The 22,594-nt window shown below is 47.4% G+C and overlaps 1 protein-coding gene across 3 annotated transcripts; it reads right to left on the bottom strand.

Moving 5' to 3' along the window:
• Positions 1-3,073: 3,073 nt before the first annotated feature.
• LOC114014233 (basic proline-rich protein-like) lies at positions 3,074-20,519 on the bottom strand. Of its 3 annotated transcripts, none has more exons than XR_003557648.2 (3): positions 16,718-17,246; positions 6,534-6,692; positions 3,074-4,142 (listed from the first exon to the last, which is right to left on the bottom strand). XR_003557648.2 is itself a non-coding variant. In XM_055721281.1 (3 exons), the coding sequence occupies exons 1-2, from the start codon at positions 18,815-18,817 to the stop codon at positions 17,382-17,384; spliced, it is 1,047 nt and encodes a 348-aa protein (XP_055577256.1). In that variant the 5' UTR covers positions 18,818-20,519; the 3' UTR covers positions 3,074-4,142; positions 17,264-17,381. The 3 variants fall into 3 exon arrangements, 1 of the variants encoding a protein (XP_055577256.1); XM_055721281.1 differs by lacking the exons at positions 6,534-6,692; positions 16,718-17,246 and adding exons at positions 17,264-17,630; positions 18,020-20,519; XR_008734016.1 differs by lacking the exon at positions 6,534-6,692 and having other exon boundaries at positions 16,718-17,250.
• Between the last annotated feature and the right edge of the window lie 2,075 nt (positions 20,520-22,594).

The following is a 22,594-nucleotide window of genomic DNA, read 5'->3' as shown; positions in this document are numbered from 1 at the left end:
ACATCCAAAGTGATCCCTGCACCATTGCAGGGAGTTAGCCAATGACAGGAGGTTCGTTGGAATGATGAGTCCACATACTCAGCCAAGGAAATGCTTCCTAAAGTTCTCCAGGAAAAATAAGACTACTAGCTAAAAAAAAAAAAAAAAAAAACCAAAACAAAAACCTGTTCATGATGTAGTACAGACAGACAAGAGGATCTTGAATACCATGAATACCCTGTGTCACTGCAGTAGCAGAGGACTTATTGAGTAAAACATCCCAACCAGTATAGACAGCAAATGTGTTCCATGTTACAGAAAAAAAGCACAGGAAAAGCCAGTTTTAAATGGAAGAACAATTTCTTACTGCCCAGGAAACTGGTGATCAGTTGAATTCTGAGGATGTGATCAGGACACGTTGGCCAGTTACCTTAAAGAAGGTAATACCAGGCACGTCTTGGCCCAACCTGCTGCTTCTCTGATCCAAACACATCTGCCATGAGAGAAGGGCAAAGGCAAGCTATCCCATGTGGTATGCAATAACCTCCCAAGAAAGGGAGGGAGAAACAGGGTAACTGTGGAACGAAATGGTGCTCCAGTGTCTTGCAGTGCAAGGTCTGTTGCCATTAATTCATCAAATACAGAAAACAAAGGTTTAAGTGCCAATAGCATTAAAAATATGCTTTTTTTTCATGAATTCTGGGCTGCAGATAACCATGGGAAGTGGCTGCAGTGCTTCTTAAGGGTCTTTAGCTCTGTCAAAGACACCTATGCTCAACCAACTGTAGCTGCTCGTCCTCCTGTAAGAGCTGTCGAAGTCCTGTTTATATTTACGGGCTTTCAGCAACCAGACTGCACCCTGCGGTTGGGGATCAGCTGCACGCCGGAGCTGCTCATTCACAGCACGTAACCCTCTGCGGGGCGGGGAGGGTGAGACCAACCCTCCCCGTCACCCTTCTGAGCAGGGGTCAAGCTGTTGCCAAATTGCCACATTTCTTCCCAAAGATATGGATGAACAGACAAGGGTGAACATGCTGTTTCATAAATCCCACGCTGATTATTTTAATGACCGCAGACCCTTCTGGAAACCTCGTGGGGGGTACAGAACATCGCAGATGTGGCAGGAGCCCAGCAGCTGACTGAAAACAGTCCTGGGGGACCCACTTATTCATGGGCAGATGCATAAGCTAACAACAGACATCCCGTCATCCGTCCTGCCGTCACAAGTTGTAACCACAAGGAGTCAAGGTACACCCCTGCCGTATTCAGCCGTAATGCCCAGTCAGTGGGAATTGTCCCGATTAAACTGAGAGTGTGGCTGATCGAGTATTTTAAATTCCACTTAAAAGTAAATATTGACACAGTTTAAAGGGATTAACTAAGATGACCGGATTCTTGTTTAAAACTTTTTGAGATAAAAAAGACCCTTTTACCAAGTCTTCACAGTGTTTTGAGACGTTATTTCCTGTGATAAAATGGAAAAAGGGGAAAACCTGCTCTAAAAGTATATGAAAAACTCATGTTCCTAAACACTTATCTTTAAATTACAAACTCTTAAAAAAATAGTTCTCATAAAACCGCGCATCAAGCAGCTCCGTGTGCGACTTATTAATGGACAGTAGGTGATGTCACACCAGCAGCAAGGAGGTAAATAGATTAAATTTCCCAAACCCATATTCTTTAGTGTCAGACACACAAAGTTGTCGGTCCTGATTTTTAATTGCTTGGCTACTTTTATTTCTGCTAAGTGCCGAGCACGCATTTTGCTTCTCCACATCAGCCACCCGCTGCGTACAATGGGAATAATACCTGTAACACCAGCCGCAGAGAGTTTTCCAGGGAGGGAGGGAGGGATTAACCAGGGCCTTGCCCCACGTCCCCGCTGGCTGGTGGGAAGACAGCGTTGCCACCCCAAGATCCCGTGAGTCAGCCGGCACCCGGGGGTGGCCATCCCCTGGCTGCGTGGAGGGATAACCCCCATGGCAGCTCTGTGCCTGACCCCACGCTTATCTCCCAGCCGAGCTGGAGCCTGCTGTCTCCCCGCAGCCATCTGTGTGTGGCAGCGGGTATCGGCTTCACCCAGGTGATGTGATGGCCATAGCGGGGGAGAAGGAGCGTCCCTCGCAGAGCCTCGCCTGGGAGGCAGCCAGGCACAGCCGGGTGAAGCCGGCCCCGCCAGCTCCGGCTGCACACACAATAAACCACAGCACGCTCTGGTTGCTGGGGCTGGGGAAGAAGGCTGGGCTAGGAAATAAAGAAAGTGGAGAGAATAACAGATAGATATCAATATTACGAAAGTCTCTGAAATAAAAAAAAAATTTAAAAAAAAAAAAAAAAAAAAGCTCCCAGATTTCTCTCCGCAAAAATCCTGGAATTAAATCTTTGGCTTAGTAAACTGTTTCTTTTAGCAAAGCAAATTTAAAAATGCCACAGTGATGAACAATGCAGTAAAAAAAGCCATCATATTATTCTTGAATGAGGTTTAATAAAAATCAAATAAAAGCAATTATCTGAATTTTCAAGAGGATCACCTCTTCCTTCCCTGAGGTACAGAAGGGAATGAATTCAGGAAATCATTAGAATCAGAAACTGGCACTGCACAACAGAGCCAGTGTTTGCTGTACAAAGACAAACAGAAATCTCCTCCCAGGCTACCAGGCTCCTTGCTAAAGCTGTTGGAGTGGAAATTCCACCTATAGGTGAAGAAGGGTAATTAAAGAGGCACAAGAATTTCTTTGTAGTAGGGCTGGCTTTTCTACTTCAGAGCAGGCTTCGGCTTTTCAAGTATTCATATTCTTCACTCGCACAGAAAGCAATGGACCGTACCGCAGTATTCCGAGCTGCCCGCAGAGCTCTGTGAGCAGGTACCTGGGAATTAGTACCCGTTAACGCGCCCCGTGCAGCACTGCCTGCCCTCGCTTCCTCCCCTTGAATCCAGGGGACCCGATTTAACGTTTCCCTCTGCCTCCTGCAGCCCTTCAGGCTGATGGAGAGGAGACGCTTTTCAGCTGGAAAACGGGCTTCCAGTGAAATCCCAGTCTTTTGTGAGACTATGTTGATTTCAATGGCATTTTCAAAGGCAGAGAGCAGAAACTGATCATACCAACAGTCTTGTTTATTTTGACAAGAAGCAAACATTTGGGCTGACTCACTTCAATTGTTTTTGTTTCCAATGTTATGGGATACAAAGTATCACAATGTTGCTATTACTGTTTAATATTTTGATGACGGGCATGGTTTTTCAAATTTTCACTAGAAATCTGCAACGTGCCAACTTTTTTTCTTCAGCTGCTGAACGACAGCAAATTCTGAAGTAGAAATCTTACCATCAAACTAAAATGTATAGCTCGGTTAGACATATACTGCTTGGCAGTCGGACTCGGAGCAGCTCCGCTGACTGCAGGGGAGCAGCTGTAGCTTGCAACGCTGTTCCAGGCGAGCAGCGGTGTGTCCTGTGTTATTGAGCACTGGTAGATGGTAACAAACCGCTGATGGGGCAGATCTTACTCCGCCGGACTGATATTCATAAGTGCCCTGACCTCTGTGGTGGGAGGATGGCTGAAGTCGGATGCCACGTTTTCACCGTGAATGTCTCACGGCTTTGCCGTACTCTTCGTCGAATCATTTAGGGCTTGATTTAGCACCCTGGTTCCAGCTGGGGAAGAGGTGATTTTCTTCTTTTTCTTCCTCTAGCCAGCGAGGGTGAAACCACGACATTCAGTCTTGCAGAACTGGGTCCTTACACATCTCATATAACATTGCCACTTCTTCTAGGAGCCTAAATCTTGCTCTGAAGACAACCTCTCCGTGGCTGATCTTTGGCACCCCAACAATTAGCAGAGCAGACACGGATTTAAAATGTACCAACCATTTTTACTTTATTTCAGTCAAAACAATTCAAAAAGGAAAACATAATGATGAAAAAAAAAGTCCCAAGGAGGTAGGCAGATGGGGAGTGAAGAGCCTCTGATCCTAATCTTGCAACAAATCATACGTAAGTGGTGCCTCAGGGAAGTCATTGGGCTGCAGGAGTTTCCCTGTTGAGCATTTTGTAGAATTTGGGCTTTAACTTCATGTCACAAAAGCGGAGAAGAAACACTGAAATGGAGGGAGGTTTGACTCTGCTCCCATTGATGCCCTGTGGGATTCATTGTTCAGCTTCCCTGAAAAAAGAAAAAAAAAAAAGCAACAGCCTTCTTGTTACATGTGTTTTATAATACTTGGAATATAAGTACTGTCGGGCCAGGCTGCCAGGTTTTTTGGCATACTTTTTCCCCAGAGAAATAGCTAAGTTCTTCAGTAGTCTCAACAGCAAAAAGACTGAGAAATGCAGGCTCTTGGCTCTTCAAATTAAAACAGGAAAAATAATCTCACTACAGGTGTCTAAATATTACATGAAATACATGAATTCAGCTCTGGCAAGATGTGTCTTCCACATACCTATAAAATAGCAGAAAAGATTGTTCATCTTTTTTAAAAGATCAGTGTCACTTCTCCCTACCCTTTCCTCCAGGTCAATTCAAAACCAGATGGGAGGGACATTTATTATCAGGCTAAGGGAATTTTTTAATCGCTTTTTTGCTTTTCCCCATCTCCGTCACCCAAGGGGCCCATTGTTCCGCTTGTCTCTTCCCCACTCTGTAGGGCCAGAACAAGGCCCTCTTCAGCCCCCGAGGACTGATCCTAAAATATCCTACAAGGAGGCAGCTCCGAGGAGAGGATGGGCTACAGCAGCACAGATTGCCCCTAGCTGGGACGTGAAAATGATAGAGCAGTGCAGGCAGCATGAGAATTCGCACTTCCTCCTCACTAAGATTTCTTCTAGCAAAACTGCCTCGTGATTTCAGGACTTTGATGACAGTACCTGGTACTCCACTGACCTAATCTTCAAGTCTTACCAAGCCAGCGTAGGACACAATGTTGGAGGTGTCACTCTGCACTCTCCATCACATGAGATTATGGAGTTTGGACAGGAAAAGTTTTAGTTGCTAGCTTCCATCTACAAGTTTCATTCAGTATTTAAACAAAACCCTATAGTAGTAGTCATTCAACATATGCTATACGCACTTCCAGATGGGTTTGGGAATTTTCCAGGTTTTTAGATGAGAAGTCTATGCAGTAATAAGCAATCTTAAAGGCACTTCTACATATTGGGACTATTTCGGCCCTTACCCATCAGATAGGGTCTAACCACTGCATGCCAGCTGCCAAAAGAAAAGAAAAAATTCCGCAGAGGATATATGGAAAAGTAGCATTCGTAACAAGAATTTCATCAGACGTCAAGAAGCCATTAATTCCAGTCAAACTTGCTGCATGAGCCCCTGTTTAAAACAAGACACTGGCAAAAAATGCAGAATCGCTAACAATAACAGCAAATCAAATGGCTGCTGCTTCAGCATGTATACTGGAAAAGACGTATGTATAGAGCTTAAACAAAATAAAGCCCCGCAGCTAAAGAAATGGCTTAAATGATTACTTTTCTGCTTTTAAGTTTTCGAGGGCAAGGGAAAGTGGAACAAGTGTAATTCCGCTTGGAACGATAGCATTATTCTTTTTCTTTAAAAGAACAAGCACAGCAAACAACTTTGCACACTTCCCTTCGCAGCCATGTGTTGTGGTACAGCAACTAGGAAATAACTGCCCGGCTGTGGGCCACGCTGGGGCTGAATGTGTGGGGCTGTGCCTGCTCCACAAAGAGAAAAACTCCACAGACAGTTTGGAGCAGGCTAGTAAGGATCACAGGCTCAGGTGGTCTAAGTTCCATTTAAATGGTGATGACTCAACACAGGGATTTAAAATATGCAGACAGTGTTGCCGACTTGTTGGAACAAGGCACTTGACAATGCAGTTTCCCTGTCAGGAACAGGTTCAGGTACAGTTTCTGGTCATGCCTCTGCCACTGATTCTTGAGTAAATCACGATGCCTAGATTTGCAAGAATATCCGCTGCTGCTGGGTGTTTGGGTTGCAAACATCCAGTAAAGGGCACCTGCACCGCGGGCGGACTTGAGTCAGCTACAGTTCGTATATTCCAACAGTCCCAACCAAATAACCTGCTGTGTCAGCATTCCTCTTGCTAGGCTCTCAGAACAACCACTTCATTTCACAACCACCACCTGTGATGTATGTTGATATGCATATATTTGTATTTACTTAGACCTACCTGTATTTAACAACATTTATTCATATTTTCCAGGCAGGCCAAAAGAATGGCACAGATCTTTAATTTCTAAATAAACTGTTCACTAACTGCAGATATTTTCATGTCCAAGCTATCACCGAGCCACTGTGGATGTGACTTTTGGACGAGTTAACAGCACAACTCTTCTTGCTAAGGGATGTGAATGTCGGCTCTACCAGCAAACTGCTCTTGCTAATCTGATTAACCAAAACTCTTTTCTTAAATTAGGTGCTGACCAGAGAGATGCCTTTGGTGCTTGCACTGGAGCAGTAAAGGGAGAGAAGGACTAGCACTATAATATCCACATTGCCGCCTTCTATTGGTCTTCTAGGCGACTGTGGTCATTTCACCATTCGATGATACAGTTTTCCCACCTGTGAAATGGAGATGCTGGCACCGACCTTGCTGGTGTAAAGATCTTTGAAGCATACTGGAAAAGGAACAGTGACATTCAGGCACTATGAAGAGAACAGCTGTGCTTGCACCAGGCCCGGTATCACCAACATTGCTGCTCACAACTGGCCTATGAGATACTAAAAGGACATATATGAATAATATTAGTAGGTATCATAAATGCCTTCAATTCACTAGTCCTTTAAAAAAAACCCTAGGGCCCAGACAAATTCCTTTTTTCTCCTTGTGACCTGTAAATCTTCCCCAAATGGAGGTATTAGGTTTTCCCTGCCTGTGCAGATGTATTTGGGCAGCAAGTGGAGGAGCATCAGGTCCAAGGGACCTTACCAGATTGCAGGGTTACTCAGCTTGAGTAGCCCTGCTGCTGGAAACAAGTGTTTATCATACAAGTTGCTGCTAGACATAAACATCCGAAAGACCTTTGGTCCTGTGCTAACACAAGTTAAAGTTCTAACTTAGCCTCACAATGCTGCTGTACAACAAAGCCAAGCTGAAACAAATTCCCGACAGACGCAGAGAAAATGTGCTCCAGCTGTAACCCAACTCACCTTCCTTCCATTCAGGCCCACAAACCCCACAAACGATGGTTTTAGACACCCACCATCCATTCTCTGAAGAACAGATGAATTTACTGAGAAATTAAAGGAAATTAATACAACAGAACTTACAATCAGTCTTAGCAATACTACTCTTTTCTCAGAAAGACTGCATTTGCGTGAAATCTTCCACTCCTACAAGATTCTCAATTAAAATACAGGTTGCTGCAAACTGAAAATTTTAAAATGACACCTTACCATCTTTAATCCCTATCAAGCATGAGTATAGGCATTCTTATTAGCATAGGAAATAAAAACCTTGAAAGTATGTCTATTGTTAGAAGCAAAGTAGAAAATAGTCTCTGTCCTAGGCAGCTTCTCGTTTGATCGAATGCCACCAATTAAAAGCTGCTTTTAAAATAATTTTGCACTAGATTTGAACAATTTTTATCCCATAGCTACATTTTTTTAACTTTAGCTTTAAAATGGAAAAAGTGTCTTCAAAGCCATGTTTTTTTTTTAAAAAAGCACCTGAATCATATGAAACGTGTTTAGTGCATCAGGAAAAATATGCTATTTCAATGCAACCATAGTTCTAGTGATTTCTTTCCCTTATGTTTTAAGTAAGTGCAGAAACATTTACGAGTCCTACTCTCAGAAGCAGTGGTTTGGACATTTGGCAGGAAGAAGGGGTTGTTGGGTTTAGGTTATTTTAGTTTAGGTTGGTTTTTTGTTTTGTTTTTAAGACAGAAAACAATCGGGAGATTGCACATTCAAAAATCAGTTTAAAAAAACCAACCAAACAAAAATTGAGATCCTGACAACTCCCTCAGCCCAGGAAGTATTAAAAAGGACTAATTATTGCCCCAGCTGTGGCTGAGTAGCCGATTTGAAACAGCTGTAATAAAACCCCTCCTGAAATTAGCAACTGGGTAAGCTGCACCGAGCCTTAGGGAAGGGTTTGGGAGCTTGTAGCACAGCTCTTGAGTGCCTCAAGGTTGCAGGACATGGTTTTGTGTTTTCTGTTATCCCGGAGCAGCCTGTCTTCAGTCCTACAAGTAAGAAGCACAGCCGTTGCCGTGCTGGCTGTAGTAAAGGTAGGTGCTATGAGCATAAAGTTTTTTGACTCATGTATATATGTTTAAATACGTAGCGATGTGTGGTTGTAAGTCCTACATTCTCAAAGCTTTGTTGCAGTTCCTGAGCAAGCTCTCTTTTGTATCTTGGCTCAAGCTATTAGGTCTTGGTAGCTTAAAACTCTTGCACTGACTATCTGTTGAAGCGTCTGTGAGCCAAGATGGGTAGCCGTGTACAAGCTGTGTACAAGCAGGTGGGACTGCGGTGTCATGGGGACCAACAAGCACACCTGAAATCAAACAGCAGGTGGTGGCATAAAGATTATTTCTGCAATAAGGACATCAGGTTGATGCTTTCCAAGTGGTTTCAGTCTTACGAATGCAGATCTCTTTTCAGTGACTAAAAAACCAGTGCTTGACTTAAGCGATTGAGATCTCAAACAATGTATTTTGGAACTGAAAGCTTTTCAGCATGAAATGCATAGTAGTGCTCTGAATTCACAGTACCTTATGTTATGTTGCTGTGCTTCTTGAACAGCCCCTTGTGCTGTTGGCATAAGGATAACAGGATTGTCCTAGGGAGCTGCTCGGGTTTGCTTTCGGAGGCGATTAGAAGCAGCTAATCAGTTGGACTGTGCGTGTCCCCATGTGCTGCCTTGGTACGAGGAGATATACGCTGCATGTTCTTAAACCTGTCTTTCCTTCATATGCCTGAAGTTGTTCAGGAGCAGTTAATTCCTCAAGACCCTAAAGGTCCGTGGAGCAGAGCAGCGAAGGTGAGCAGCTGTGCCTTGGGCTGCGGCACCGGTGGCTGCTGCCTGGCGTGCTGGGCAAGGGCTGGCAGGGAGGTCTGCGTGCTGCCCCGAGGAGACCTGCCAGCTTGCCTCTGAAGATCTTGAGGGTGGGGGGAATGACCGGAGTCTTAGGGGTGGGCAGCAAAGGGGGGAACCCCACCCCCGAGACAAAAGCAACCTGAACCCCCATGTACAAGTCCTCTGAGAAGGCAGCACACCGTGCTGGGAGACCCATCCAAATCCGAGCAGTGCCAGGGTTCAGAGAGTGAATCCTGATGCATTCAGGGGAGTCTGATAAGGCCTCTGGGAGGGGGAGAAAACTGGTACTATTTTGCAAGTGATCGCCATAATAGCAAGAAGAGAGCACAAATTCATTTCTCCTCCTGTCTTTCACTGGCTACATGGGAAAAGCTGGGACATTAAGTGGAGAAAGCGGGGGAATATTTGATCTTTAGCTTTAACCTGCCATGAAAAACTCAATGGGTTTTGGGTTTTTTCTAGATTATTTTTGGGGGGGGTGTCTGGTAAGAGATTCTGAAAGAAACTGTACCCAGGCATGACAGCTGTGTTTGGATTAGTGTACTCTATCCATTTATTTATGTAAAAATCCCTGCATTTTATTTAAGAAGCATGTTCTCCTGAGCTTCCTCCTCCTCCCCTTTCCCACTAGGTTACACAACTGACACTTTTGCCATGACAAATCCATGAGTGTCTTAAAAATTCACCATGAAAACCCTGGAGCTTTAATTATTGTGCATTTACATAATTAGTGCAAATACATGCAATTACCATGTGTACCTACACAATTACCAGCTACAATGATGTACTAACAATCCTTATTAAACTTCAGTGGGGGAGGGATGTGCTGATTGTATGCACGAGCAACATCTGTAGTTTCATCTTCCTTTTTCTTGCACTTACTTGAAATAGCCGTGAGTATTTGGGGATGGAGGGGGGGGTTAACATGCTGAAAGCAGTGACCTACTGAAAGTAGGTCAATAAGCTGTCCAAATTGGAGTTTTAGTGAGATGAAAACTCAAGATGGATATTCCCAGCAATGTTTCCAGGATGCAGTGGCTCCTGCAGTTAACACAATACCGTTAATTCTTGATTACCCATGGGTTAACTATCCAAATTGTGAGGCAACTGTGCTGCATCAGTATCTACATCCTCTATCACATCTGTAGTTCACCTGTATAGAATTCCCAAATTTCTGTCACATCTGCACTCTTCCTCCGGTTACAAGTGTCTGCCCAACTGGAGTCCTCCTGACATGCCCCTTGGCTGCTGTGTTTAGCTGGATGTCTACTACTGGGGATAGCCAAGCATTTCCAAATCACCTAATTCAAAGATGAGCTGAGATAAATAATGCAATTACAACAGGGGGTGGGTGGGTGGTGTAAGTTTCAGCTTGTGAATGCTCTCTTTTGCAAAATATATGCTTCCTTTCTTATCGTGTTTAATGTAAAAAACCCAAGCCTTAGGAAGCCTCCTCATTCAGTAGTTCTTCAGGGCTCTTCTGTTCTCTAGGAATTTCAGTGGCCTTCTACTTCTCTTGGCTCGCAGACAATAAAATACAGCAAATGATGCATTAGGGACCACACCTCTTCCTGTTGTCTTCAGTTTTGCACTTATTCTCCTATTCAGCTGTAAGGAATTTGTTGCCTGTGGTGCTTTTGCGAGAGAGCCTTATTACGAAATTCTTCGCTGCTCCCTCTGCCCTGCATAGTCCCCCAGAATAGGAAGCAAAATTGACTGCTGGTTTGGTGGTTGGGTTTTTTTGGTGGGGTATTTTTGTTTTGTTTTGTTTTCTTTCCTACACTTCACAGTTCAAGCCTTGATGGTCTTTTGTGCCACTTGCACATATGCCTGTGGAATGTACAGCCACACTGAAGAGCCTGGGTTTTGTTTTCTTTTTTACCTCTTAGAGAGTAGAAACACATACTGTTCGTTAAAGCAGTGAAAAATCGAGAGGCTAATTGTTGCTGCTAAATGCAATAAAGTAATACTTTGGGCTCTCAGGCATGTTTTATGACCAATATGGCAATTACTGAATAAAATCCCATGCCCCGGAATGTTTATTTGTGTAAACAACTTATGGTTATTTATTCATATTTTATGAAAATATATATTTTTTTTCCAAAATTGTGTTAGCCATCCCTTGTGGTACAAAATACAGTTGGTTAGGAAAAAAAAAAAATACATTAAGCTGCATGCTAAATGGGAGGACCCACTGAGAATCTAGTCCTAAGTGTGTTTAAGGCTACATTTTATTTAGTGTGATTAGCTGTGTTACGAAGCATTATAATGTACTGGCAAGCTCTGTCTGATACAAAGCAGTCCTCGCTGTCCTTTACAATAACATCTTATTTTACTGTTGTTTGCTCTCCTTTCACGTTTTCGGGCTGGATAGTTTAGACTAAAATCTCTCACAGAAACTCAGACCAGAGTTCAGCCTAAGAGTTCTCCACTTGGTGCTGGTGTTATTTGTCATCTCTGTCTCCTAACTGGGTCAGATAAGAGCTGAAGTCATGGGGAGAAACAGAAGTAGGGCTCTGACTTCACCATTCATGCCCTACACATGGCTGCATTTGTTTTTCTTTAAATCTCATTACCTTTCTCCATTAAAATTCAGTGAGGCTAAAAGAAGGCCTGCTTACTGTCAAAGGCTGGCTGTAGGTAGTCAAATGCTAGGAAGACAGAGTAGGATTTTCTCTACCATCTGTGAAACAGGAATTCACACCGTGGATGTCTCTGCTAACATATCAAGTGAAACGCTCTCAAGGTAAAGTGCATGTCTGGTTTTATGTAAGGTTATCCAATTGCATTATTTGGAGCAGACTAAAAATAAGGTCCTGACGTTTGCGGTCATTCAAAATCCTTGGGTGTTTTTGGTTTGGTGGGGGTTTTTTTGTGGTTTTTTTTTTTTTTTTGGGGGGGGGGGGGGGCAGGGTGCGGGTAGGAGCATGATGTTGCACATCACAAAGTTGGAAGATGGCCAGGGTGCTAATTATATTCTGCCCGAGTACATCCTCCTGACTTTAACGTCGGATAACATTTTGTTTTCTTTTTCACTTTTTTTTCTCCTGAAACTCTATGCTGCAGCTAGAAAAAAGTTTAACAACAGAAGTGACTAAAGTCCCTATTGACAAATCTCAGTTGCAATGTTTGGAAGCTATTTGCTTTATGGGCAAGGTTTGCACGAGTCAAGCGACTTCACCCCAGACAAAATTTTGAACGGAGGTTTCTTAAAGTTGAGACACGCTTGGTTCTTGAATTTGGACTTTGATTTGGGTCTGACAGGGCAGTGACTTTATCTTCTTTAGAAGGAAAGGTTGTATGCACTGGGCTGACTAATGTTTATGTCTCCATAAAAAGTATACTTTCGGCACTATATAAATAGAATGTTTACAATGCTGTGTTTCCTCGGCTCGCATATGTTAAGTTCCTTTTCGGTATAAGCACACAGCATGCCTTCTTTTCCTATCCTTCCAGCTCTTCTTTGTTTTTGTTTTTAAGCTGTATCCTTGACCCTTGAAGGCATACATCCTGGATTTCAGCGCTATCTTCCTACATCGTATTTTTAAAGGCTTTATTCTCTTTGCCAAACGAACTAAATTGCCTTGCGCGAAGGCTGGGTACAATGCTGTCAACGACAGCTCCGCTCCTTCTCAGAGCATACCCCATGATTAACTGAGACAGGGGTGCAGAGTTGCTCGGCACTTAATTGGGTCTTGTGTTTGCAAGACCAGGGACTTGCTGTATGTATATTTTGCCTTACTGTGGCACCCCAAAGAGCCCCTAGAAGAGTTTTAGACTTCTGAGTATATGGAACAGTTTGCAAAAGACTGGCGTAAGTAGCGGCTTGGTTCAGAAAGAATGACTGTAAAAGGATGTACGAGTGTAAATTCCCGTAAAAGATGAGGTATGTTTCCTTAGTGACTAAAAAATGCCTTCATGATGCTTCTTTCTTTCCCTGTTGCACTGAAGCTCCTCTGGAGGAATCCAGTCCCTAAACTCACTCACAAGTGACTATGTGACTTAAGCAGTGTATGTTGATGAAGACGAAAAAGAGATCAAATTTAAGACAACATGCAAATGTTTTTAGGCCTCAAAAGGAAGGGTGGGGTGGGGTGGGGGGGGTGGGAAGGGGAGAAAAAGCCCAAACCTCCAGCCACTTCCCTCTTAATGTCTCATAATTGTTTTCAATTTGTTTTTCTCAGTAAAATTGTTTACTTTTTCCTCTAGGACTCCAGTTGCATAACTGCAAATTTCCTTAATGTCTTCGCATAGCAATTTCATCTCTAATTTAAGAATTCAAATAAACCCTGTTTTCTTTCCCATACTATTAAGGAAAAGACAAAAATGGACAGAGTTGTCAATAAACTGTACCAGTTTCTCACTGCGTAGTGAGATGTGTACAACCTGACTTCAGCCTCACTTAATCTCACTTTCCCACGGGTCTAACTTAACTCCATCCAGTAGTACTACTCCAGTCATCCTACACTGTTGCAAAGTTGGAGAAAGGCTTGTTCTCCCTCATTTTGAGGCTGCATTAGCTAAACTTCAGCGCAACTAGTGACAGGAGTAAGCATTTGCATGAGATAAGCCTGTGGGTTATGACAGAAGAGTAGATGGGAGATCTGTGATGGGTGAGCGGTTCTGTGAGGGCCCAGAAGAACCTTCAGGATGTGTGTATCTGGGGAGCACCAGGTGCAGTGGTGCCACATGCATGACTGTGACATGAGTACTGCAAACAGCTATAAGTAAAGCAATGCTGATGGCAGACACTATTAGTAAGTCTGTGCTGATTGCGGGCAGTCTTTTGTGCGTGTTGTACGCCTGCAGCCCCTCTTGAGCTGGTTGGAGTCTGCTCTTAAACTAGGCAGCTTAGTCACTAACGGCTGTAGCATCCAATAGCTCAGCGTGGACTTGCGATGTAAGCGCTTAGTCCTTTTGGTCTTCACGGTCTGCGCTGAACCCAGCGCTGCAAAAAGCTTCCCTGATAGCAGTTACCTGATAAAACTTTTATACGAGTAACCCGGGGTACGTCTAGCTGCAATGCCTACGTGCCACCTCAATCAATTCCACTTTCATCACGGTGCAGTATGAATCATGATAGCAGCAAAACCTAATTTGAACCACAGCTGAAGAGGGTTAGTGGGAGGTGATATTCTGGTTTAACATACAATCCTCTGGAGAAAAGAGTTCAGATCTGTCTTAGGTTATATAACAGAAATGAGGCTAGCAGATTTGGTCTAATCCCTTGTGGACAGGCCCACCACAGAGCGTGGAATAATGTGGATAACTGTCTGTCCGCCTGCTCGCTGACGGCCTCGCTACCGCAGCAGCAGAACGCTGCTAAGCCGGGACCCGAGACTGTGCTGAAGCTTGTGCAGCTTCTGGTTTAGGGCTGGTTAAAACTCCCCAACTCCACATCGTCAGGAGCACTCGTTTGCAAAACACAGCCCTGTCTCTTACACACAGAAAGGGATTTCCCGTTGCAAATGCTGCTTTTGCTTTGCTCTGATGCTGCAAGGGACTTGGAAAATTAGGCTGGTTAGTCTAATTGAGCACTTCCTTTGTGGGGGTGTTCTTGCCATACATCTAAACTCCTAAGACACCCCCCCCCCCCTTTTTTTTTTTGTCATTCTGAGTGGCCAGTCCACCTTTCATGCCCCAGCAGGCAACTGGCAGTAAACTGGAGAAACTATAAAAGCGATTTATTCTTTGTCATGGATTAGCCCAGTCCCTGGTTGACAGTGAGGCCATCACCAGGGGTTGGAGGCACCTTTCTGACTTCATGAATCCTATCGGCACAGTCAGAAAGCGAAGGCCCTCCTAATTTTTAGGGTGTTTAGCTGAATTTACGAACAGCCTGATAAATATACTAAATATAACCCAACTGCTGCATCCACTTTTGGGCCAAAACTTAGCGGGTGCCGAATGCAGCCTGTGCAGGAAACTGGGAATGTCTCCTGCAGCCGAGAGTGTGAAGGGCTCTATACGGACAGGCGGAGCAGTTGGGACCTGGCTGTCACACCCGTTAGCACTTGCTGTCACTGCAAGCACCGTCTGATCTCTAATGACCGTGAGTGGCCAAGGCTGTTGCCGTTGCACATCCCCCGTGGACTCTGGCCCCTTTGGTGCCCCGGCACAGCCTGTGGCAAACCTCGGGTTAGGAGGGACGGGGCTCGGAGGGCACAATGGCACCTGCTGAAGCCCTGAACTTCGTCCCTGCAAGCCCTTTATTTTCCTAGCCTTGTGCTGATCAGGCAGCTTAGTTCCTGAAAGATGGCAGGGTGATGCAGCCGGTAAATCCTACATGATGGGGTGACGTGGAAAGTATCCTGCAGGAAAAACTACAAAAAGCTTGAAAAAGTGAATGTGTTACTACCAATCTGTTTTCTGCCTGGATGGCATCAGTGGAAGTTGTACGTAAACACAGCGGACAGGTTATGCCCTCGTAACTGCTTTTCTGCACAGATACGTGTAATTGCCTGATTTTGTATTTCTGTGAGATGGTTTGAAGCCACGAAACATCAAACCCGCTGCTTGCCTTTGCCTATGCCCAAGACAGAAGTTTTGACCCTTTACCAAGCTGACGCCTTTTTAAAAAAGGTATTAATTGCGAATTAATGTAGTACTGCAAATTAATTTACCATTAAGGTATGATGCACTGACATTTGTGTCATTATCAGGAAATGACTACATTGCTACAGTGCCATTGCTGGTCACTTACAGGGCCAGGTTTATTTATCCTTGCTTTGGTAACTGGTATCAAAGGCTGTGCAGGAGCTGGGGGGGGGGGGGGGTGTGTGTAGTGGGGCTGATCAGGGATTGCGTGGCCGTTTTAATCCGTGGACGGCAGGGCTGGGGGGGGTCGCCGTCGGAGGGGCTGAAGGTGGCATCGTGCCCGGGGGTCCTAACCGCGGGGGAGGCGCTGCTCGGGAATGACCCCCCCCCCGCCCCCAAGGGCTGGCACGTTACAAGAAGACCCTCCCAGGGCGGGTAACGGGGCCGCACCTGCCTTAGGCCGCGTCGCCCCGGCTGCAGCCCCCGCCCGCTGCCCGCGCCCCTCGCCGCCGCTGCGCCGGCGCTCCCCGCGCTGCCAACCGCCGCCTCGGGGAGACGGACACCCGCAGGCCCGAGCGCTGCCGCCGCGTCCCAGGCGGTGTGTGTGCGGGGGGGGCGCCGGGCCGTGCGCCTTTAAGGGGCGGCGGGCGCGGGGCGGGCCGGCTGGCAGCGGCATTGTTCCCTGACGTCACTGGCAGCCTGTGCGGCGGCGGCGGCGGCTCCTCTCAAACTTGTCTTTGTTATTCGGCGCTCCCCGGCTGACACCGCGGCCGCACGCAAAACGCGGAGCCGGACCGCGCCGGAGCGGCGGGACCCGCCGTCGGCCGCCTGCCCCCGCGGGGGCGCTGCCCGCCCGTGGCTCCCCCCGCCGCGCTCGGCGGGCGCCGGCCCCCCGCACCCCGGGACGCGAGCGGGGGGCGGCTGGGGGCGGGGCGAGCTGTGTGTGTTTATTTTTTTTTTTTAAATTTTATTTTTCATGGCGCAAACGAGCGGCGGGGTGGTGGTGGTGGTGGTGCAGCCCCGTGCAAACCAGTACGGAAACCAGCGTGGGGGGAACGGGGGAGCCCCGCGGGGTTACCGGCGGGGAGAGCCACGTTAACGCACGGCGCCGGCTGCACGCATGTTGAAAAATAAAAAAAAATAATAAAAAAAAATTCCTCACCCCGCCTTCCCCAAAGATCCGACATCCCTTTAAAGTCCCGATCGTTTCTCCTCCTCCGACAAGACGAATGTGACCAGCGAAGGGCTGCACGGTGCTGTTTAAATTGCTTATCTTAATTGCATAATCTAACAAGCCCCGTTGGAGCAGGGATGAATATATTAGGCTTATTAACAACTCATCATAAAATATTGATTGTCCTGGAAGTGTTTTATCAAGGGGAAGAGAAGTCGAGGGAGATGTTTTTTTAGCAGATTGGTGCTCGCCAGACAAGGACGGGTTCTTATTTTCTCCCTGGAAATCAGGTTGGATTTCCGGGGGGTGTGTGGGGGGAAGAAAATAATAATAAAAAAACCAACAACAAACACCAGCACAAAAAACACGCCCTATTGTTAGCGCCGCGGGTGCGCTCGGGGCGGCGGGGGGGGTCCGGTCCCGGCCGCCCTTCCCCCCCCCGTCGCTGGGGCCGCCCCCCCCGGCCCGCCCCGCCGGTGTCCCCGGCAGAGCCCCGCTGGCGGGCGAGGACCCCCGGGGGCGCCCCGCTCCTACCTGGGTGGCGGGAGCGGCGGGCGCTGACAATACCAGCGGCCCCGGGGGTGGCGGCGAGTGCGGGGGGGCTGCCTAAAGTGCGAGCTACGGAGCGACGGGGTATCTTGGCGTCCCTGTGTCATCCCCTGGCCCGCCCGGTAGTTCCATTCATCCATCCCCGTACAAATTCTCCCGTGCAGGCGGCGGCGAAGGAGGCACCGCATGCCTGAGGGTGTACCGGGTCCGGGGTGGTTTTCCCGTATTTAATAATATAAAAATCCAGAAGGGAGGATAGAGATTCTCCTGCTTTCAGTTTCCAGAGTGGAAGTGTTCCCGAGTGCCTGGTATTCAGGAAGACTAAACCGAGAATCCCCGCCTTTAAAATGCACTGTAAGACAATATTTGTATTTTAACTCGTATCGAAGATTTTGAACTTTGTGTGATTTGGGGAGCGGAGGGGGGGGGGGTGATGGGGGGGGGGGGGGAGAGTGAAAGGGAGAGGGCGAAGGGAAGAACATCCCTGTAGGAGGCAGCTCCCTTTCAGATAGGAATCTGGGACAGATTTTGCCAGCAGCCACAAAGCATGGCCCTTTGGTAATAGAATAGCCAATGTAATTTGACACTTCAACTTGCTGTGCTCTCTGCTAGTTGATTCACTTACTCACCCACTAACATTGAGCTCCTTTTCACTGTCTGCGGGCAAGGGGGGGAAAAGGGGGGGGGGAGAAGGAAGAAAAGAGGGGGGGGGTGTAAACAAAATTATAGATTTAAAAATACCCGAGTAGAGCTGCAAATCAGTTGGGGAGAGAGGATTTTGCCTGCCTTCTTCCTTGTTATTTCGCTGCTGCAAGGCTGCTTTGCAAGCTGTAGGTAAGTTTCGCGTCTATTTGCGCTCTCCGCTCGCACCTCCCCGTTGGCGGCCGGGCAGGGGTTGCGTCTCGGCGGAGCAGAAACAATGGAGCGGCCACGCTGGGGAAATAGGTGTACGGGGGTGTGGGGGTGTGTGTGTGGAAAAAAACCCAAAACACAAAACCTATTTATTCTGCGAGGGCAGAAAATGTGCGGAGACTCCTTAAAGGGGCAGGCTGTCCCCGGCGAGGGCGGGCGGGGAGCCGCGGAGCCGGGCCCGGCGGCGGGGAGGCGGCTCTGGCCGGGAAATGCCCTTCCCGGGCGGGCCGCGGGGGGACCCGGCCCGGGTCTAACTTGTGGCGGGCGGGTCGGAACCGCCGCAAAAACAAAGCGGGGGGGGCTGCGGGGCCGGGGCGGCGGCTGCCCCCGGCCGGGGCGAGCGCCGTCGGGGCGGGCTGGAGCCCCGCGGCGGGGCCGGGGCTGCGGTGGCGGCGCGGGCTGTGCGTGCCCGGCCGCGCGTGTGCTGGGCAGCGGAGACGCGTGGGGGAGCCTGCGGCCGCGCTCCGGGCTGCGGGAAGCTTGCCTGGGTGCGAATTCCTTGTGTCTGGGTTTGGAGAGCCAGTTGGGACCGGGGCCTCGCTCGGCAGGCAGGAGGAAGGAGCAGCCCCCCCTCCCCTCGCTCCCTCTCTCTCCTCCCTCCCTCTCTCCTCCCTCCCCCCGGTGCATCTGTCCAGGAAGCCGGCGGGGCGGAGGGGAGGGGGCGCGGGGGCAGAGGGCCGGGGGGGCCCGGGCCGGCCGCCCGCCCGCCGCCTTTGTGCGAGGGGAGCGGGGGAAGCGCTTCCAGGGGCGGCTGGCGGGGCTGCTCGCTGGGAGAGGGGGAATGGCAGTCAGTTAAAAGACACTTCAGGAATGTAAACATAAAAATAGGAGCCATCCAGCCACGCTTTTATTCGCCCCCCCCCCTCCCCCCCCGCCCCGTGCCACTCGGGATAGCGCCGAGGGCTGGCTCGGTAGCGGGGACGGAGCAAGGCAGCCTAAGGCAGGGGGAGGAAGTTGTTACTATAATGGGGTTTTTAGAGTGTAAACTTCGTTTTGCACGCGTAAAGTTTTATATCGGTGCTACCTCGGAGCCTGCGGTTAGGGGCACCGTGTGTGTGTGTGTGTGCTGGCCCCTGGTGTCCCTGCGCCTCCCCCCCCTCCCCCCGCCCCCCAGCTGCAGCCCCCGTTACCGCGCTGCCGCCGTGCCCGGCGGTGGCGGCGTGACCCCCGCATCGCGGCGAAACGGCTTTTGTCTGGGGCTGTCGGGGTCCCGCTGAACACTTGGGGCAGCTGCACAAATGACTACAAATTGCGGCCGTATAGACGGTTTGTGAGACCCAGGCGAACTTCAGGACCGGCTCTGCATCGCCGGCCGATTGTGCGCCGGGTGTGTATTTTTGTGCTTCAGTTCATAATCTGCAAACGGCTTAATGGCTCTGTAGTGCCAGAGGAATTGGTTTTCTCCATTTACTTCAGCAGGCCTGAGTGAAGCTGGTGTTCTGACTGCTTTTTTCAATGCATTGACATGAGAGAAGAGGATTTAACTTGGCAGCCCGAACAAATGCTCTATCAAAGGTTTCCTAAGAGACAGTAGGAGAGTGGGGGAGATGAATGACCTGGGGTAGTTTTAGGGTGCTACCTATGCCGGCTTTCTTTTAAATATGAGATGGCCATTTAAAGGACTCTGAATAAAACTCCGCGCATCAGAAAGGCGAGGGGCTTATAAAATTTAAAAGGGCAAAAGCCCATTAATGCTGTGGCAAAGCTTTGGCTCCCAGCTTTGGTTGAGTAGTTCCAAGTGCCTTGAAGTGCCAAAGCTTTTAAGGAATCTTTAGCAGCAGCTTCTCTCTAGCTGCGGTCTGGACCTTGGCCTTGCGCACTGGGAGGTTAATGGTGCAGCCTCCCCTCCGCAGGCAGGGGAGCGAAGGTGAGGATGGTGGGCACCAGGGCACCGGGGGTAGCCCAGAGGTGAAGCTAAAGCCGGCCAGGGGGAGCAGCTCCTTGCTGGGATGTATGGCTAAGGTTCCCCCTTGCTGGTGGGAACTTGCTCTGGTCACGGTGCCAGGGCAGTAATGTCGCGTGGTGGCAGAACTGGTGCTCAAAAGTATTGCTAGCACCAGCAGGAAAAAGTTTTGCAGAGAAATACAGCAAAACTAAACGCCGCCGACGGTCTTTGGGAGAAGGATCCCTCTAACACGCGTAGTTGGTCTCGGATTCAAACCTCTGCTTCCTCCTCTTGGTTAGGGGAAGGCTGCTGTGGCATCAGTCTGCTCCCGGCGGGGCCTGGTGCAGGTCTGAGAATGCCAGGAGACTCGCTCTGACCTTTTTCTGTTCAAGTTGAGGATGTCGAAACACCAGCCATTAAACAAAAGACACATTGAAAGCGAGATCTGCAATGGAGCACGTGTGACTTTGAGGCTAGTTGAGTGCATTTGGTGACTGTTTTCCTCGGAGTTTGGAGGAGGGGGGGAGGAGAAAGAAAAGGCCACTTATTTTTCAAATGAAGCCATGGAAAACATGACTTGAAATCCTCTAAATATCCCACAGTCAAGGACCTTTCTTCTTTTTATCTTTACTTTTAAAATGTTGTCTTAAAATGTCGTTATTTCTGCTTTTTTTTTACATGCGTATCTCTAATTGCCAAATTACAAGAAGAGTGTTATTTTTTTTCCCCATGGGTGCGAGGAGGACCAGAAATTTTGCAGTATGTCACACATTAAAAAAAAAAAAAAAAAAAAGTGTCTTTAGCATTATGTTTTAAAGCAATGAAAAATTTCCTGGGATTTAATTGACAGATCGTGATTTTTATCTACTCAAGATAACGCTACCTCAGAAGGTGGCTGATTTAAAGATTATTCTGTAAATTGTAATTTAAATTTACTTTGGGCTTTCAGAATTTAAAAAGAACACCCTCGGGACCAGTTGATAGAGGTATCTAACCTGCCAATGACATTCATGTCAACATGGACAGATGCTTTTATTGTTTACATTGTTTACAGTCCACAATACCTTAAATAAACGTTGATCATGATTAGAAACAATAATTGAGTCTGTGGCAAAGGATCAATGAAAACTTTGTTTCAGGAAAGAAGTGAGTTGCTGTGTATATATACAGAGAGTGTTTTGTGCTGTCTGAGATGAAATAAAACTGGGATCTTAATGTGGCGTACTCTTCTGTTTTTAGGATATTTTAAGAAACCCACGAAAGATAATAGATCAGTTTCTGCAGCATTTGAAAGATTTGTCCTGATCAGCAATGGTTACAAGGGGTGGAAAGGAGAGGAGGCTCTCTAGCATGTTTCCATTCATAACTTTCCTTGGGAGTTGCTTGCCCTTTACCCCAAATCTCTTCCACTTTTATAGGTTCCAAAGGTTTTGCATCCACAAAAAAGCCCAAAACAAACCTAAAAAAAGCCCAACCAAACCCTCACGGATGGGTTATATCACTGATACCATAGTTGGAGACGGTGTTGGCTGTTTTTTAGCAACTTGATGTTTGTACTAGCAGCCTGGAAAGCCTGGATTCTCTCCTGAAAAGGAAGAAAAATAGATCCCAGAAAGAAAACAAAGTTGGAATTCCTTTTGCCTTCCACAATGTTGTTGATAGTCTTCGGGGCAATGGGGATCCAGCCTGTTTCCAGTTGCACAGGAGGCAGTGTGACTATGAGAAATGGGTGTAGCGGCTGGCCAGGAGCTGTGATGCCTGCCGTGCTGCTCTAACAACGTGCGGGATCAAATGCTGTGGAAGGAGTGAGCAGGGGTTGTTAGGGCTGTACCTGGGAAAGCCTGTTTCTCATAAATAAGTAGGACTGCAGTTAATGCCTGTGGTAACAGATTTGACCACTATGCAATTGGCTGATTTGTTCACTCCTAGTTAGACCAATTTTTGTGAAATCCTATCCTATGTTACAGCTAAGTGGCGAGAATATTGCTGAAGAGCTTAGAGTTGGTTTATGGTTGTTCTTGTCAACTGGCTGTTGTGGGACGAGGAACACGAGCCCACTTTATCCATTTGGGTTTGTTTTATGGGAAGGCACCGTGAACAGTGCATCAATACTAGACCACCATGGATGGGCACTGGTACACCTCCTGCTTAGATGCGGTATGTTTTCCTTCTACTGAATTTAGGTGTGTGCGTGCTTTGCTGCTGCTGATAAGTTGGGGCTGTCAGTGGTGTTAGAAATCACTTCTGCTTTAAAGTGGTGTCTTTGGCTTAAAAACAAAAGGTTTGTAGATTGAAATGTTGCATTGTCATATTGATTTATTTTTCCCCCGCTTCTTTTTTCTAAAAGCAAAAAGTTCTTACATAGCATTTTTGATTTCCTTACTTTCATTGGGTTTCACATGATCATTAGCATTCAGCTTGGTTAATGTTAGAATATTTTAAAGGTGATATAGACTGCAAGGGGAATGTCCAGGCAGTGGGTTGTAATGGATCTGCACAGCTTGACTGTTGGAGGCAGT

This window comes from Falco cherrug, chromosome 9 (assembly GCF_023634085.1).
Source record: "Falco cherrug isolate bFalChe1 chromosome 9, bFalChe1.pri, whole genome shotgun sequence".
Lineage (NCBI taxonomy): Eukaryota > Metazoa > Chordata > Aves > Falconiformes > Falconidae > Falco > Falco cherrug.
This window is presented reverse-complemented; position numbering and strand designations above follow the sequence as displayed.

Coding starts and splice junctions, on each gene's coding strand:
- LOC114014233 (XM_055721281.1), bottom strand. CDS start 18,817: ATGCACCGGGGGGAGGGAGGAGAGAGGGAGGGAGGAGAGAGAGGGAGC. Junction 17,631..18,019: donor TGATTTGCAGCTCTACTCGG/GTATTTTTAAAT, acceptor ATTGTCTTACAG/TGCATTTTAAAGGCGGGGAT.